This window comes from Brassica napus, chromosome A3 (assembly GCF_020379485.1).
Source record: "Brassica napus cultivar Da-Ae chromosome A3, Da-Ae, whole genome shotgun sequence".
Taxonomy (NCBI): Eukaryota; Viridiplantae; Streptophyta; class Magnoliopsida; order Brassicales; family Brassicaceae; genus Brassica; species Brassica napus.
In genome coordinates this window covers 38,335,179-38,351,276 of record NC_063436.1, presented here as the reverse complement: position 1 = coordinate 38,351,276, position 16,098 = coordinate 38,335,179, and the positions used below count along the sequence as shown (strand labels likewise).

At 33.0% G+C, this 16,098-nt stretch overlaps 2 protein-coding genes and 1 pseudogene across 2 annotated transcripts; 2 read left to right on the top strand and 1 right to left on the bottom strand.

The window, feature by feature from the left end:
- Window positions 1-6,805: 6,805 nt before the first annotated feature.
- Window positions 6,806-9,579, bottom strand: LOC111213921 (annotated as a pseudogene).
- A 392-nt stretch (window positions 9,580-9,971) lies between these two features.
- On the top strand, window positions 9,972-13,943 carry LOC125591759 (mucin-17-like). The gene is made up of 15 exons (XM_048766586.1): window positions 9,972-10,823; window positions 10,912-11,313; window positions 11,414-11,554; window positions 11,640-11,687; window positions 11,764-11,832; window positions 11,921-11,995; window positions 12,092-12,160; window positions 12,228-12,377; window positions 12,468-12,539; window positions 12,618-12,689; window positions 12,756-12,890; window positions 12,989-13,057; window positions 13,151-13,237; window positions 13,315-13,674; window positions 13,758-13,943. Exons 1-15 carry the CDS (start codon window positions 9,972-9,974, stop codon window positions 13,875-13,877), a joined length of 2,721 nt encoding a protein of 906 aa, XP_048622543.1. The 3' UTR covers window positions 13,878-13,943.
- A 395-nt stretch (window positions 13,944-14,338) lies between these two features.
- On the top strand, window positions 14,339-15,858 carry LOC125591769. The gene is made up of 4 exons (XM_048766599.1): window positions 14,339-14,574; window positions 14,662-14,743; window positions 14,866-15,250; window positions 15,347-15,858. The coding sequence occupies exons 1-4, from the start codon at window positions 14,372-14,374 to the stop codon at window positions 15,610-15,612; spliced, it is 936 nt and encodes a 311-aa protein (XP_048622556.1). The 5' UTR covers window positions 14,339-14,371; the 3' UTR covers window positions 15,613-15,858.
- Window positions 15,859-16,098: the final 240 nt, after the last annotated feature.

The following is a 16,098-nucleotide window of genomic DNA, read 5'->3' as shown; positions in this document are numbered from 1 at the left end:
TGAGCATTGTATCATATTCCCCATCGAGCCTTCCTTTGCTCCACTTCTCTGACTCTTTCAAGGAATCTTCCTGGTGAAATAACAGCTCGTCCTCCTCCCTTTGCAGCTACTGCAACCGACCCAGCCAGCTCTCGCAGCTGCTAATCTAGACGAACGCTCACAAACTCCACACATGAAGTACTTTGATGTCTGGGTGCCCAGTTATGATTCGATTAATTCTCTTTGGATTCAACATGGTAATGTCGTGGTCCTAAGGCTTGGATCAGTCACAATGTTTACTCCGCATTACTTTCAGCATGTTCAGCATATCTATGAAGGTGATCCCGACTTTGATGTCGGAGTGTTTTCAACCGGTGCGGCCACTAACGACAATCAGCCCCTACCTTTTTAATCCATAGTTTGCTCTTCAGCATCAAATCTATCTATGGAATCGAAGACATGTCAGATTCTAGTCTTAGTGGGCATTTCTTCTTCAGTATACAGGGTTCACATAGCCCAAAGCTGTGATGTTGTGATTGATTTTGTGTCAGCTATCACAGGTCAGTAGAGATTACACAGTCTCTGCGCCATGTTCATGAATATCAGAGTCAAATCTAGTCAAATGAGGCATTTTCCTACTGTTCTTAGCTACAGTTCTGGTGTCACTCATGTTCTCTTACCGGCCAACAGCTTTTGACATAGTTCCACCAAGAATCCAGGACGAGATCATTCTCCAATGTTCCTATCAGGTACATACACATAGTGAAGTAAAGGAGAGTCTCCCATGATTAGTGTTGGGTCCACCAACCATCTTCAAACCCGTTGTTTAGGGTCCCCCATTGTCGGTTTATATTTCGACTTTAGCAAGCTCTTCGGAACATCAGTTCTAGGGTCTTAAGTGAATCATCTCTACATGTATCTTCGCCCATGTAACACATTTATCGGTCTTGTTATTGTACTTTTCGTTTATTGTCTAGCCGTTGTGACTACCTCCGGTTGTAATTGTTTAAACCGTTCGACTTTTACTTTAATATAATTTTTCGTGACAAAAAAATATATAATATTTTTAGTTCATTAAAGGTGTCTATTTAATCAACCATTATGAGAGTTAACGTGAGCATGCCACATAGCAAAGCGGCTTCTCAAATAATATTATAGAGATATGTTAAGCAAATGCTTTATACTGAAACCTATTTTATAGTAGTTATCATTTTATTTATTTTTGGGGGATTTGCCAAAAATGACTCAAGCTTGATTTTGAATACAAAAGTGTACCCGAAATTCAATCAAATGTAAAAGTAACCCAAAAGTCTAGTGACATTACAACAGCCCCTTATGAATAAACAAAAAACATGTATTCAGTTTTACCATTATAACCCTCCGTTAGAGAAAACTTGCAAAAAAGTCTTCTCTATGATGATTCTTTGTAAGTCTTTACTTCAGTAGATCTTAAAAATAATTTTATAAAAAATATTTTGATGGGCAAAAAATTGAAATTATGTAATAATAAACATTTCTCAATGATGTAAATTTAGTTCATCTGAAATTAAATTATTTTCAACATAGCTGAGTGAATGTATATTGGCTTATGAGTCATTGGTCTAGGGTTTGGTAACATATGTTATAGTATTTTATGTATATTTAGGGTTAGATTCTGAAATCTTATCTTCATTTTTAAAAAATTAACCTATATATGTTTATTAAGTATCTAATAACTTGATTTAAACATTTTCTATGTTCTTTTAAGTTTAAGAAAGTGTTTTTTGCATAGTTAATTGATTTTAGGGTCTGGAAGATTCAGAGAAGACTTAAATAGAAGTCTTCCAATACATCCCACCTAAATTTTAGTAGAATTTAGGGTTCCCGCCTAAAGTTTGGAAAATTTAGGTTTCCCGCCTAAATCAAAGTCTTCCATAAGTCATATAGGAGTCTTCCAGAGAAAGTCTTCTTGTGGATTAGATCTTAAAAATAATTAAAAAAATTTTAAAAATTATTTTCAAAGGGAAAAAGTCAAAAATGTAGTAATAAACTTCTAAAAGATGGAAATTTAGTTTTACTGAAATTGAATTATTTTTAACATAGATGAGTGAATGTAGATTGAATCATGATATTCTTTGGTTTAAGGTATGGTAACATATGTTGTAGTATTGTTAGTATTTTTAGGGTTAGATTTTTAAATCTCATCTTATTTTTTTTTAAAACAAATTGACCTATATGTGATTAGTGATTATCTAATAACTTGATTTAAACACTTTCTAAATATCTAAAAAGTTTAAGAAAGTGTTTTTTTCTTAGTTATTTGATTATAGGGTCTGGAAAGACTTCCCAAGAAGTCTTGACATATCCCGCCTACATTTTAGTAGAATTTAGGGTTCCCGCCTAAATTTAGAAAATTTTAGGTTTTCTGCCTAAATCGAAGTCTTCCAAAAGTTTTCCCGAAGTCTTCTAGTGAAAGTCTTCTCATGTATTAGATCTTAAAAATAATTAATAAATTTAATAAAAAATATTTTGAAAGAAAAAAAATAGAAATCATGTATTAATAAACATTTCAAATTAATAGAAATTTAGTTTTAGTAAATTTGAATTATTTTAACATAGATGAGTGAATGTAGAATTAGTCATAATAGCATTTAGTTTGGGGTTTGGTAACATATGTTATAGTATTGTTGGTATTTTTAGGATTAGATTTTGGAATCTTAACTTTAAAAAAAAACTTGTTTTGACCTCCATGTGTTTATTTTTGTGTATATTAAACATTTTATAAGTTGATTATAAGTTTAATGAATTATTATTTGCTATTTAGGTAGTTCTTTGATTAGGTTATGGTTTGGAAGACTTCACAAGAAGACTTTCCAAGAAGTCTTATGACATTTTTCTGCCTAAATTAGTAGAATTTAGGTTTCCCGCCTAAATTTTAGTAAAATATCGTCTAAAGCGAAGTCTTCCAAAAATCTTCTAGAAGTCTTTCTTAGAAGACTTTCAAAGAAGTATTTTCTCAGAAGACTTTCAACGAAGTCTTCTCTCAGAAGACTTTCAAAGACGTCCTCTCTCAGAAGACGTTCAAAGAAGTCCTCTCTCAGAAGACTTCCAAGAAGTCTTCTATATCGAAAATATTTAACCTAATTAGAATTTTTGTCTCCATATATAAAGAAAATTTACACATTCTCTTTCTTCCTCTCAAATGGCTGCAACAAAAATGCAATGTTTCTCACTCTAAAACTCTCCAACCTCTCTCTAATCTCTTTGAACATCAAACACCAAATTTAAATCCATTTCTCATTTTTTTCTTATGTCTTATCACTAATTATTTTCTTTTGAAGTTTTTCATTACATGGTTCTCATCTTTCACTCATTCAAAGGTAGATCTATAAATGTTGGATATGTATATTTCGTGTTTTATATATTATATTCTAAAAAAACTATAGATTCAACCTACTGTGACTGTATTGTTTGTTATTTAAGCATAAAATTACATTTTGAAGTTTTTATTTGTTTGACGCCATTTGAATGTTTTGAATTTGCAGATTTTCAGATCTAAGACTGACTTTGAAAGACTTCTCGGAAGACTTCTAGACGAGTCTTCTAATGCATTTTATGCTTGAAGACTTCCCACGAAGTCTTTTGCCCAAAGTGGTACAAATTTGGATATGTATTTTTTGTGTTTTATATATTGGATTCTAAAAAGTTATAAATTCAACCTAATGTAATAATTTTTTGTTTATTATTAAGCATAAATAAGTGTTTTTGAGGTTTTCTCTTTTTGAAGTTATTTGAATGCTTTCGAATATATAAAAATTTCTGATCTAAACCAGACTTTGGAAAACTTCTCAGAAGACTCTTGGAAGACTCTCGGAAGACTTCTGGGAAGTCTTCTAATGCGTTTTATGCTAGAAGACGTAGTACAAAGTCTTCAAAAAGTCTTCCAAAGTTTGAATATGCATATTTTTTCAGATATGAGTTAGACTTTGAAAGATTTCTCAGAAGACTCTTGGAAGACTCTCAGAAACTCTCGGAAGACTCTCGCAGACACACAAACTCTCGAAAGACTCTTGATAGACTTCTTGAGAAGTCTTCTAATGTATTTTATTACAGAAGACTTCCCACAAAGTCTTCGGGAAGTCTTCCAAAGTCTTCTGTACAAAGTGGTACAAAAAAATGATGTCATGTGGAGTCCAAGGTTATCTATGTTGAGAAATGATATCTAGTTCCATGTGTAATAGTTTGTTTATGGTATGTTTTATGATTTGTATATGCACTATTTAATTGTGAATTCTTTTGTAAACTTAAAGAAATGTTAATCAAAAGAATTTGCTAAATATGTTCATGTTTGCTAAAAGTACTTGACATTATTGAAGTTATTGATACAACATACCACAATTTTTTAACCATTCTACCCACTCGTAGAAAACAACAACACAAAAATTTAGCCAAATTTACTAAAACTAAGAGAGAAGACTTAAAAAAATTAGTCAAATTCACAAAAGATCAAACTTGAATTTTAAGTGAAAGTTGAAATTTTTTAAATTTCAGGTAAGTTAAAAATTATATGTTATGATCTAAAAAGACACATTAAACCACATGCCTTGATATTCTAGAGGTTACTTAACACTTTTGAAATTAACACTTATGACGAAGACTTACAGAAGACTTATCCGTTTAGCTAGAAACATTATTAAACATCAATTTTGTAACTTTAATTATCACCAATTAAGTTATGAACTCGACTCAGTAGTACCAATATTGACTAATACCCACGCAGACATCTTTCGGCATTAAGAAGACTTAGGGAAGACTTTCAAAAGACTTCTTTAGAAGTTTTCTCCAGGAAGTCTTCTAAAAAATGGCAAATTTCTGACCAACTTTGGTCAAATTTAAAGTAACATGTTTATCCGAGAAGACTTCTAAAGAAGTATTCTCTGAGAATTTCGAAATTTTTTGTTTACAAAGGAAGTTAGAAGACTTCTAGGGAAGTCATCTATTAAAAACACACAAAAGGTCAATTGCAAAACTAACCTATGCGTCGGACATATCTGAAAAAAAAATTGGTTCGCGCTTTCATACCTTGAACTCGTGAGATGACTTGCGTTGTTTCTCCAATCACCCAAAACTTCACCAGAACAGCTACCTACTCGTTAATCACCAAGAATCGTGAGCTTATGAACCTTACATAATTTGTAATCAAAATCTTCAGTTTTTTTGATGAATTTGAGAAAAATTGTAAGATATGTGGTTTGTATGGATATGAAATGAGAAAGGATGAGAAAAAACCGAAACTTAAGGGCATTAACAGTCGCAATTGGTAGTTCATGGTGGTTTAGGTATTGATGTCAATGGCAAAGTTGTAAATATTTGTGTGAAGATGAGGATGGTAAGGTAAAAACATCATTTTCGAAAAAAAAAAGAAAAAAAAAGTAATGACATTTTCGTGAATAACTAGAACTTCTAGGGTGAATAGGAGAAACAAAGTTTCAAAAAAAACATAGGTTATTTTTGTGTTTGACTTGAAATTTTGAGTCACTTTTGAAAGAAACCCTTTATTTTTACTGTATTAATGCATAAAAATAGCAAAAATAATTTAAAAGGGAAAAAAATGAAAAACTACTGCAAGTTTGACAAAAACCATGAAAACTTTGATTTTGGTTTCTCTTTAGAAACTGACAGTTATTTGAAAACCCAGTTTCCTTATATTATAGGAAATCTATTTCTCTAAAAACATTATTTTATTAGTTTTTAGATTTTACCTTTAATATTTAATATTTTAGTTTTTGATTTGAGGTTTTTGATTTTTGATTTTTCCGCTTTTGGGTTTTGGTTTTTAGTTTTTTAGATTTTGACTTTTGCTTTTTGGTTTTGCTGTTTTTTTTAGTTTTCCAAAAGGATATTAATGCATTACTTTAAAATAATACAACAAAAACAGCAAGAAAATATTTAGAAGTTCTCATTGAAATTTATCAAACTACTGTGTTTATTATTTAAAAATAAATATTTAACATATTATATTTTTATAAAAACTTACATTATACGACAATATTAATCATAAAATATTTAAAATTACAAAAAAAATAAATATACTATAAGATTTGGAACTATTTTAATTTTTAAAATTTGAATGAAATATTTTGTTTTTCAAAATTAATATACATTGTATTAAGAAATAGTTTATGTTTTTATATTTTTGTTATTGTCTAATGTGTCTAATCAGTATTAAAATAATTCAATAATTTTACTTACAGATATTAATAGCTAATTTTTAACAGTAAATTAATATTATATACAGATATATTATGAACAAAAACTTTTATGGAATTTTATCTTTAGCAAAATAGTATTTAATTAATTATTATTTAATTAAAATATAACATTCTCAAAAAAACAAAAATTGGTTTTATTAAACCCATAAATTTGGTTTTTGGTTTTTGGTTTTTCTTTATAAATTGGTTTTGGTACTACTAAAACATATTATGTTTTTATATTTTTTGTTATTGGTTAATGTGTCTAATAATTATTACAATTATTCAATAATTACAAAGTGCGTTTTTCAGATTCTGCATGTATTCAAAAACGTGTTGCGTATTTACTTTTTGTATTTTTACTGTAGTGTGTTTTTCATTGTAATTGATGAACGGTGATCAGTTTGCGGTTTTGTCAATTCCGCATTGAAATACGCGAATGACATTTTGCCATTCATAACATCTAGATGAAGACAATTGAAGAATCTTGTTTGGTACTCATAAATTAATTTATATCCTACAATAGTAATTTTGCAGTGTAAAACTAGAAACCGAGCTGAACGAGAAAGAGGTTCCACCGTAGATGTTTTTTTTTTAGCAAAGAAAAAACATCCACATTGGAACCCTGGTGAGTTAACTGCACCACCTGCAGGCCACAAGATCAGAAGAATGTTCACTGCAGGCTAAAATCTGGTTACACAAATCTCTAATGCTACAAACACTAACAACAAATGATGGTCCTTTCTTTTCATGTCACATGGGGGTTTTAATCAAACGGTGTGTTGCCTTCACTCCTCGTAATCATCCACTGTGGAATAGATTAACCTTAAAAAGAAGAAGTTCAAACATATGTTTTAACTGTTTCTAATCTGATTTTCAGGAAGAAGGAAAGAGATTATTTTTACCAGAAAATGGTGAGGAAGAGAGTGAGGATCATGTAAGCGAGCTTGAAGAGCCGTTTCTTTGTTTCCCAGTCAAGCAAGTTGAAGATCTCCGTCACGTCAATCAAATAATGGTTTTTCAAGCAACTAACATACAAAAGAAATATAGAGTTATCAGCTTCCACATTCCATGATTAAACCTGCTTCAACAAGTCTGAGAGTCGTTTTAAAAGAAAAAAATAAAGAGAGCTCACATTTGGAAATTGTAGTAGAGATAAGGGAGACCATGTAGTGCCCAATGACCAGTTACGAGGAAGAAAAGAAAAGACATAGGAATCCTTGAAGAACGAACTCTGGTAATACCACAGAGTTTATTCTTGAAGAAGAGTCGTAAGGGTTTATGTAATCAAATTCCAGATCAGCTAAGCAGATAAGCTGCATGTAAATAAAAAAATAAAGGTTCATTCATAACATCAATAAGCACGTTCGCTCTTTTTACTACAGTTTATGGCTATGTACTGTGATCAAAATTAATATATAATTTTTTTCCTGTACTGTTTCATCGAGATGGAAACGTATACGAAATCCAGTTTCCTCCAAACATAATCCACATGCAAAACCCCTTCTTCTTCTTTCACTCGATAAATAACCCCTAGGCAGAGTTTATCATAATAAAATATAGGGTCCACAATCTGTTTCTCTACGAGAACTATCTTATAACACCAGATGTTCCTAAACTATGACTTCGTTCTATTTATCTACAAATATAAAGTTTAAGTTTTATTTCCCCACATTATTAAAGTTTACGATTTATATCTCCCCTATATAAAATCGGAAACGTTAATAATGTGGAGAAGAAGAGATTCGATGGACAGAGAAATTTTTTTATGGTTCTGGATTTGTTGTGACTCGTGAGGAAGGAGAGAGATGAAGTGATTTGGTATGTTTTGGTTTAGATATGGTTTAGTTGGTTTTATGTTTGGTACAATTTTGGTTTGTTCGGTTATAATTGAGATTTAAAATTTGTGAATTTGGTTTGACAAAACCAACATTTGTGGGGAATAAAACTGAAACTTTAAATTGGGAACAAATAAAACGAGGACATAGTTTAGGAGACATATGGTGATATACAATAATTCTCGTGGGGAAATAGCTTCTCCACCCTAAAATATACAGATAAGAGGATTTGATGGAACCAATGTTTTAAAATATCTTTTGGAATGGGATGGAACCTAGTAATGATTAATCCGACAAGAGTGATAAGGATTAAGAATGATACTAGATTCTGACCAGTTCTTAAAGGGCGGATATATTTTTTGTTTTGATTTTTCTTTAGAAATTTAATTTTTATATTTATATTTTTTTTATTTATTTTTTGTGTTTGTAATAATTTATTTTTTAATTATTACTAAGGAGTTTTGATAATTGTAATGATGTGTGATGTTGCATAACTATACACTTGTGTCATAGCTATTTCACACATTAATTTAAATTTTATTCCTAAACAGTTAATTTAATAAGTTAACTAGATTTTGACCCATCTTTAAAGGATGGGTATATTTTTGTTTAAATTTTTTTTTAAAAATTTTTTTTTCATATTTTTTTCTTGTAATTATATTTGTGTTTTTTTTTTTGTAATTATATTTGTTTATAATTTTTTTTTAATTTTAATAAGGGGTTTTGATAATTGTAATGAATGTGTGATGTTGCATAACTATACACTTGTGCCATAGTTATTTCACTCATTAATTTTAAATTTTATTCCCAAACAGTTAATTTAATAAGTTAATATATTCATATTTTAGATTTGTAAAGAGTTTTTTTTAATACAAATAAAAAACAATTTGTAACCGATTTTTTTATCCAATACCATTAGCATTTGGTATAAGCAAAATGAAGAACCAATTATTAATATCTGAAACCGTTGAAATCATGTTCAAAATTACGTTAGGTGTTACAAAATTACGTTAGGTGTTAGTTGAGTGGTTAGTTTGGGCATAGTTAGTTAACATGAAGTGAAAACTAATCGGGATTAATCAGAATTAGTTTTTAAACGTTTCTTAATTTCTGGATAATACATCTATTTTATATATAATATCGACACATAAGCCAAAGAATCATTGTTGCCTAGTTGTAATTGGCTGCTTGTACCAAGAATGACATGGGTTTGAATCTAGCTCTAATCTTTTCGCTTTTTATTATTTTTTTCATTAATGACAAACATTTAAATACTTTGTCTTTTGGGCAATTGTCAATAATAGCACCTTTTGAAGTTTTCCTCCCCAAACTAGCACTCAGGATCAGAAGTCACAAAAATAGGTTTCATTAAAGGGGTAATTTACCTTTATACCCTTTGTTATAAGAATAGAAAAAAAAACATTTCATTTCATTCGATCGCGAATCGTGTCGTCTCCTCTCGGGAATCTTCAAACCCTCACCGGCACTGTCGTCTCCGACTCGGGAATCGTCGTCTCCGGCTCGGGAATCATCTTCTCCGACTCGGGAATCGTCGTCTCCGGCTCGGGAATCATCTTCTCCGACTCGGGAATCGAAGTCTCCGGCTCGGGAATCATCTTCTCCGGCTCGCTAATCGTCTTCTCCGGCTCGCTAATCATCTTCTCCGGCTCGATAATCATCTTCTCCGGCTATCTAATCATCAGCGTCACACTCTCTACTCTCAAAATCGGTAACTTTTTAAAATTAGGGTTTTTGAATTAAAATTTGGGAAGCTTGCGTTTTGATTTTGATTTGTGTGTTACTCGTTCTTATTAACAAGCGAAGCAAATGAAGACTTTTGTGTTGTTTTGTATTTGTGTTGTTTCAGGAAAGCCTTCCAGAAAATTGAAATTTTTTTTTCTTGTTTACGCAGGATAGAAACAAGATGGGAGATTCAGTACCTCTAAAACTAGCACTGCCAGAGCTGAAGTATCCTATTGGTTCACAGCCAAAGGAAAAGTCAGCAATCAACCAATACTCTGGTTCAGATTATATCTCTATTGTCAAAAGCATCCTAAAACCAGATGAGATGATAAGAGTCCGAGGATCATTTCTGGGACCTGTAATGAAGCTCAGTGAGAGAGGATTGAAGTTATCAGCAAAGATAGTCTACGCCATTCTCACTAGAAGCATCGTTTCTGTCAAGGAGAATGAAGCCTGGTTCCATTTCGGTGCGCAGCCAATGAGGTTCTCTATAAGAGAATTTCATATGATGACAGGCTTGAAATGTAGTGGTGCATTAGAAGGACCACGAAGGGAAACCGAGAGATTTAATTGGGAATTGCTAAAGGGGCGTAGTCATAAGTTAAGTGACGTGGTGGACCAGCTCAGAAACACAAGAGAAGATGCTTCTGAGGAGAGAATATGCCTCGCAATGCTCATCCTGGTAGAGAGCATATTATTGCGGAAGAGCAAAGGAGGGAGTTTTCCTTTGGAATATGCGAAAAATGCACAGGATATGACATATCCATGGGGAAAAGAGGCTTACATTGTGCTCCTGAAGTCAATTCAAAACGCTGTCGCGAATCATTTGGAGAATAAATCCAAATTTGAGTTGCAAGGTTATCCTCTAGTATTCCTTCTTTGGATACTAGAGTCGATTCCTTTGCTAAGGAATAAGTTCAGTAAGTGTGTACCAACAGTTGAGGTTCCTGGGCCGACTTACTTGTGTGAAAAATACACTGAGATAGAGAATCCATCACTTGATAGGGTTTTACAGGTTGAAGCTGATACAAAGGTAAGCTTTTCCAAGTATATGTTTCTCAGTTTATTTGGCTTCTTCTTTTTAATATGTTTCTCATTGGTCTTTTTTGAAATATTCTCAGCTGAAGGTCCATTGCATACTACCTTCTATTCCTCATGATCCAGAAGATGATATCTCCATTGAAGACAAATATAGTGACGAGTTGGAAACAGTGAAAGATGTAACAAAGAAAGGGTACAAGATTACAGCCGATGACTGGGAAAATAGGTGTGTAGACACATTTGACACATTGGATGCTCTTATTCAAATGATGGCAAATAAGGAGACTGGCCAAGCTTCTACTCCGATTGATGAGGATTCAGTAAATGAAAAAGTGAACAGGATCATCACGGTAATGGAGGAGAATCTGAAGAGCATGAAGGATCGAATGTCATTACTGGAAGAAGAAAACATACATCTTAGAGCTCGTGTGTCAGAGTTGGAAGGAAACAGCAATGTTTTTCCCACTAACGTGACACAAAAGGTAAATTCTCAAAACATCTTCTTTTACATTTGCATTTTCAAGTATTTTTTGGAAGATCTTGTACATATTCTTGAATGCCTTCCTAATATTTGACAAACAGCGATCCAGTGGGACACCTTTATCTCCAATGTCTCACACGCAACCATCCAGTGGGACACCTTTATCTCCAATGTCTCACACGCAACCATCGAGTGAGACACCTTTATCTCCAATGTCTCAACAGCCTAATTTGACACATGAGGTATGTAACCAATAAATATTGTTGAGTTTTGAAGTAATATTTGGAAAGCTTTTGTACTTCTTGAATGCATTCCTGATTTTTGCAGGAGACAATGATTGAATCAGCTGCATCTCCAAAGTCTCAACAAAATGAGGTATATGCTCAAAAATTTTAAGAAAATATTTGGAAATTCTTGTACAAAATCCTGAATGCCTTCCTGATTTTTGCAGGATTACACGCAATCATCGAGTGAGACGCCTTTATCTCCAATGTCTCAACAGCCTAATTTGACAAATGAGGTATGTAACCAATAAAATATTGTTGAGTTTTGAAGTAATATTTGGAAGCTTTTGTACATATTCTAGAATGCATTCTTGATTTTTGCAGGACACAATGAATGAATCAGATGATGAAACTCCTGCCCTTGATACTCAAGTATTCTCTCCTAATCTGACAAAAGAGGTATATGCTCAATGATATTGTTTTCACAGTTGGAGTTTACAAATTAGTTTTGGGTGATTTTTTTTTACATATAAAGGCTTTTCTGATTTTTGACAGAAAGAAACAGAAACGTCTACCGGTGAGAGGCCATCCAATCCTAATCAAGATGGAAAACCAGATGATGAGGTAATATTTATTCTAGAAATTATAGTTGAATGTATTCATGATGGCCATTCCTGATATTTTTTTGCAGATTGTGAGAGAGAAATTAACAAGTGAGTCACCTGCTAGTCAGAGTCAAGTTTTGCAGAAAGAAACAGTAGAAATGAATGAGACACCTTCTTCTCCAATAGCTCCAAAGAGTATTGAAACTCCCGTTTATACTCCAAGTCAGACTCAGCAGGTACATGGTCAAAAAAAATCTTGGATTTTTAAGTTAATGTTTGGAAGCTTTAGAACGTACTCTGGATTGACTTCGTGATAATTTTTACAGATTGAGAGAGAGCCATCGGATGACACGCCTGCCCTTGATACTCAAGTTTTTACTCCTAATCTGACAAAAGAGGTATATGCTCAATGACAGTTGGAGTTTACAATTAGTTTTGGGTGATTTACATATATAGACCTTTCTAATTTTTGGCAGAGGGAAACACAAACCTCTACTGATGAAACGCCACCCAAAACTAATCAAGGAGAAGGAAAACCAGATGATGAGGTAATATTTACTCTAGAAATTATAATTGAATGTATTCATGATGGCCTTTCCTGATATTTTTTGCAGATTGTGATTGAGTCACCTGCTGCTCAGACTCAAGTTTTGCAAAAAGAAACACTGGAAATGAATGAGACACCTTCTTCTCCAATATCTCCAAAGAGTATTGAGGCTCAAGTTTTTACTCCAATTCAGAAACAGCAGGTAAATGTTCAAAAAATCTTGGAGATTTCAAGTAATGTTTGAAAGCTTTTGTACGTGTTTTTGATCCCCTACCTGACTTTTTTTTTTTTTTTTTGCAGACGGTAACAGAGGAAACGTATGAGGCTACACAGCCATTGACTGAGATCATTTCAGCAAACAATAAAAAGGTAAGCATAGAAATGTCTTTCATAAGTACAACTTGAATTTTAAATTGTAGAAACTTCTTCATAACTACCTCTTTTATTTTACTGTTATTACAGGAGGATACACATGCTGTGCATTACAGACCTTCCTCTCCATTGTCTTCACTAATTGCACTAGTTATTGAAGAAAATAAGAATGCTTTGGTAAGAAGAAATATTTAAAATGTTTAGGTAATATTTTTCTATTCAACTAACTCTTACCATTTACTTTTGTCTTATAGAGTGAGACAGAAACTGCGACCCAATATTTTTCTACAAGTGAAGGAGAGCATTCACAATCAAGCAGAAAGAATCAAGCGGAAGAATATCTCAAGGATACTACAGAACCTACTACTGAGCTAGTTTCCACAGATGTTTCGAAGACACAGCCTCTTACTCCGCAAACACAGCACCTTCAGACAAGTGAGGGAGATCAATCCGATGAGACACCATCAGAGCAGAATCAAGCAGAAGAAAATCTCAAGGATACTACAGAACCTACTACTGAGCTAGTTTCCACATATGTTTCGAAGATGCCGCCTATTACTCAGCAAACAGAGCATCTTCAGACAAGTGCTATAGATTTTTCAGAAAAAAACGAGGTATGCATCGAGTATATTTGATCTTTAATTATTATTCTAACAATTTAAAACCGCTGATGTTACTGAATCTTCATTTTTAATAGGTTGAAGTAAGCAGGCTTCTAGCTCACTTTCAAATAGGCGCAGAGGTTGAATTTTGTCTACTGATGACGAAATATGGTATCCAGGAAAGGTTGTTGATCTTAAACTGTGTGAAGGACTAGAGGAGCTGACAGTTGAGTACACGACACTCTTCACAGACCAACATAGACTTCAGAAACTTCAGGATACTATCACGGCTGACAAAATACGTCCTGCAACACCAACTAGTGACCAAAAATCCTTTGAGATGATGGATAAGGTAGAAGCCTTCTACAACAATGGCTGGAGCAGCGGACAAATTAGCATGGTACTTGGTGATAACACATACTCGGTGTGTCTCTATACTTCTATGGAAACTATTCTATTCAAACATTCAGATTTGCGAATTCATAGAGAATGGAAAGATGGAGTCTGGAAGATGGCAGATAAGGTAAATCATAACTAGAATTATACTTCACGTGAATTGTTTGATATACATACATTTTAGTTTCAGGAATGGTTTCCAGAAATTCCGATTGCAACAAATTTGATAATATTTTGCTTGGTGTCTATTGTTTGATTAAAGGTGAAGCCTGATAAGAAAAGGAAAGCTGCTGCCTCATCACAAAATTCAGGAATGGATAATGTTTTCCTAAGAAGGAGCGAGAGGGTGCCTAAACGATCTAGAGACACAAAAACTCCATTCAAGTCTGACAGAAATCCGGCTTTAACTGTAATACCTGAGATTATACCTGCAGTTGATCCGTTTTCAACTCCTGCGGAACATAAGCTTTCAAGGCTTCAAAATTGGATGACATTAAAGCCCGGCATGCATGAAACGTAAGCATGTTTCTGTCCTTGTCTATATATTCTTATATTTATGTATAAGAGGTTTGGTAATTCCTTTGAATCTTTAATCGACTGCAGGTCCCTATCAATCAATGATAATAAGATAAGGAAATCTTTCTTTCAAAGCATGGAAAATGCAAAAAAGGACCTTAAGAAAGAGGTAATTTGTTTACATATGTTCTTGCCTTGAGCTTTTTTTTAAAAAAAAATTCAGGAAGGATTTGTTTAGTTTCAGGAAATTATATAGTAACAAATTAGATAATGTTTGCCTTTTTTTTGCAGCACATTGATGGAGCCTTTGCAATGCTAAATTGCAGAAGAAATGAGAATGCTGCTTGGTTCCACAACTACAAGATTCCAAAGGCGTGCTTCCTACCTATGGAGTTCTTGCATTGCTTGCTCTCTGATGATTTGGCTTACAAGAAAGAAAAGGTCAAAGGTAAAAAGATTTTCAACGATTTATTTAAAGATACTGTGAGAGGGAAGGTATATCCAGAGAAGACATGGGGAGAAGATGTTGATGTTGTGTATGGGATTACTCTTGGAAAAAAAAGCAATGTCTGGATTGGGATGGAAATTCATTTGAAGAAGAAAAGAATCACAGTATATGATTGTTTTCAAAAGGAAAGCAACAGCATTGATATTCCTCAAGTGAAAAAGTTGGCAGGTATGTATAAACAATCTGTATTTGATGTATTCATCTGTTTCTTGGTTTGAAATATTCAACTGATTCTATCTTGATATTGATTTTTAAATATGACAGTGTTGATTTCTAATCTGCTGGTGGAATCTTCTGGTGATGAGGTAGATAAGGTGAAGATGATTCCATTTGAGATTGAGCAGGCACAAGGTTTACCCAAGACAAAACATCCTTTCAACTGTGGGATATTTCTTGTCAAGATTCTGGAGTGCCAGTCATTGAAGATAGGAGACATGACAAAGATTAATGATGACAATGCATTGGAGCTAAGGAGAACCTTGTCTTGTGAGATCTTCAACCAATTTGTGGATGAGAGCTTTGGGAAATGAGAATGATGCATGAAAACATTTTTTGTTTTAGTTAAGACTCGGTTTTAGTTATGACTGTTTATTTTGTTATGTTGTTGGCGTCTGGTTACATAAGAAAGATTGGAAGGATATCAAGTATTTTATTTGGGTATCATATATCTTGGAAGGTTAAAATATTGTTTCTGGATGGGTTTCCAGAAAAAAAGTTAAGTGTTTCAAATGTAAAAAAGAATGAAATGAGATTATATACTAAGGATTGGACATGTATATGGTAAGCTTAAAATTGTGATGTTTACAGACAACAAAAATTTAGAACCACAAAGGATCGAACCCAGAGGGAGAGAGTCTGCGTATTTGGATAGTGTGGGAGTTTAGCCACTAGGCCAAGAAGAATCATCTGTTAATGGATTACATTTAATTTTATTTAACTCCAAACTGTAACACAAAAAAGAATTAAAATAGATTTTGAATCCACCACATATCGAACCCGGGGATAGAGAGACTTTT

Excerpts from the sequence above, each read along its gene's own strand:
- LOC125591759 (XM_048766586.1), top strand. The coding sequence starts at position 9,972 with ATGGGAGATTCAGTACCTCTAAAACTAGCACTGCCAGAGCTGAAGTAT. Across the intron at positions 10,824-10,911 it reads AGGTTGAAGCTGATACAAAG|CTGAAGGTCCATTGCATACT; the intron begins GTAAGCTTTTCC and ends AAATATTCTCAG. Across the intron at positions 13,238-13,314 it reads AAGAAAATAAGAATGCTTTG|AGTGAGACAGAAACTGCGAC; the intron begins GTAAGAAGAAAT and ends TTTGTCTTATAG.
- LOC125591769 (XM_048766599.1), top strand. The coding sequence starts at position 14,372 with ATGGATAATGTTTTCCTAAGAAGGAGCGAGAGGGTGCCTAAACGATCT. Across the intron at positions 14,744-14,865 it reads AAAAGGACCTTAAGAAAGAG|CACATTGATGGAGCCTTTGC; the intron begins GTAATTTGTTTA and ends TTTTTTTTGCAG. Across the intron at positions 15,251-15,346 it reads TCAAGTGAAAAAGTTGGCAG|TGTTGATTTCTAATCTGCTG; the intron begins GTATGTATAAAC and ends TAAATATGACAG.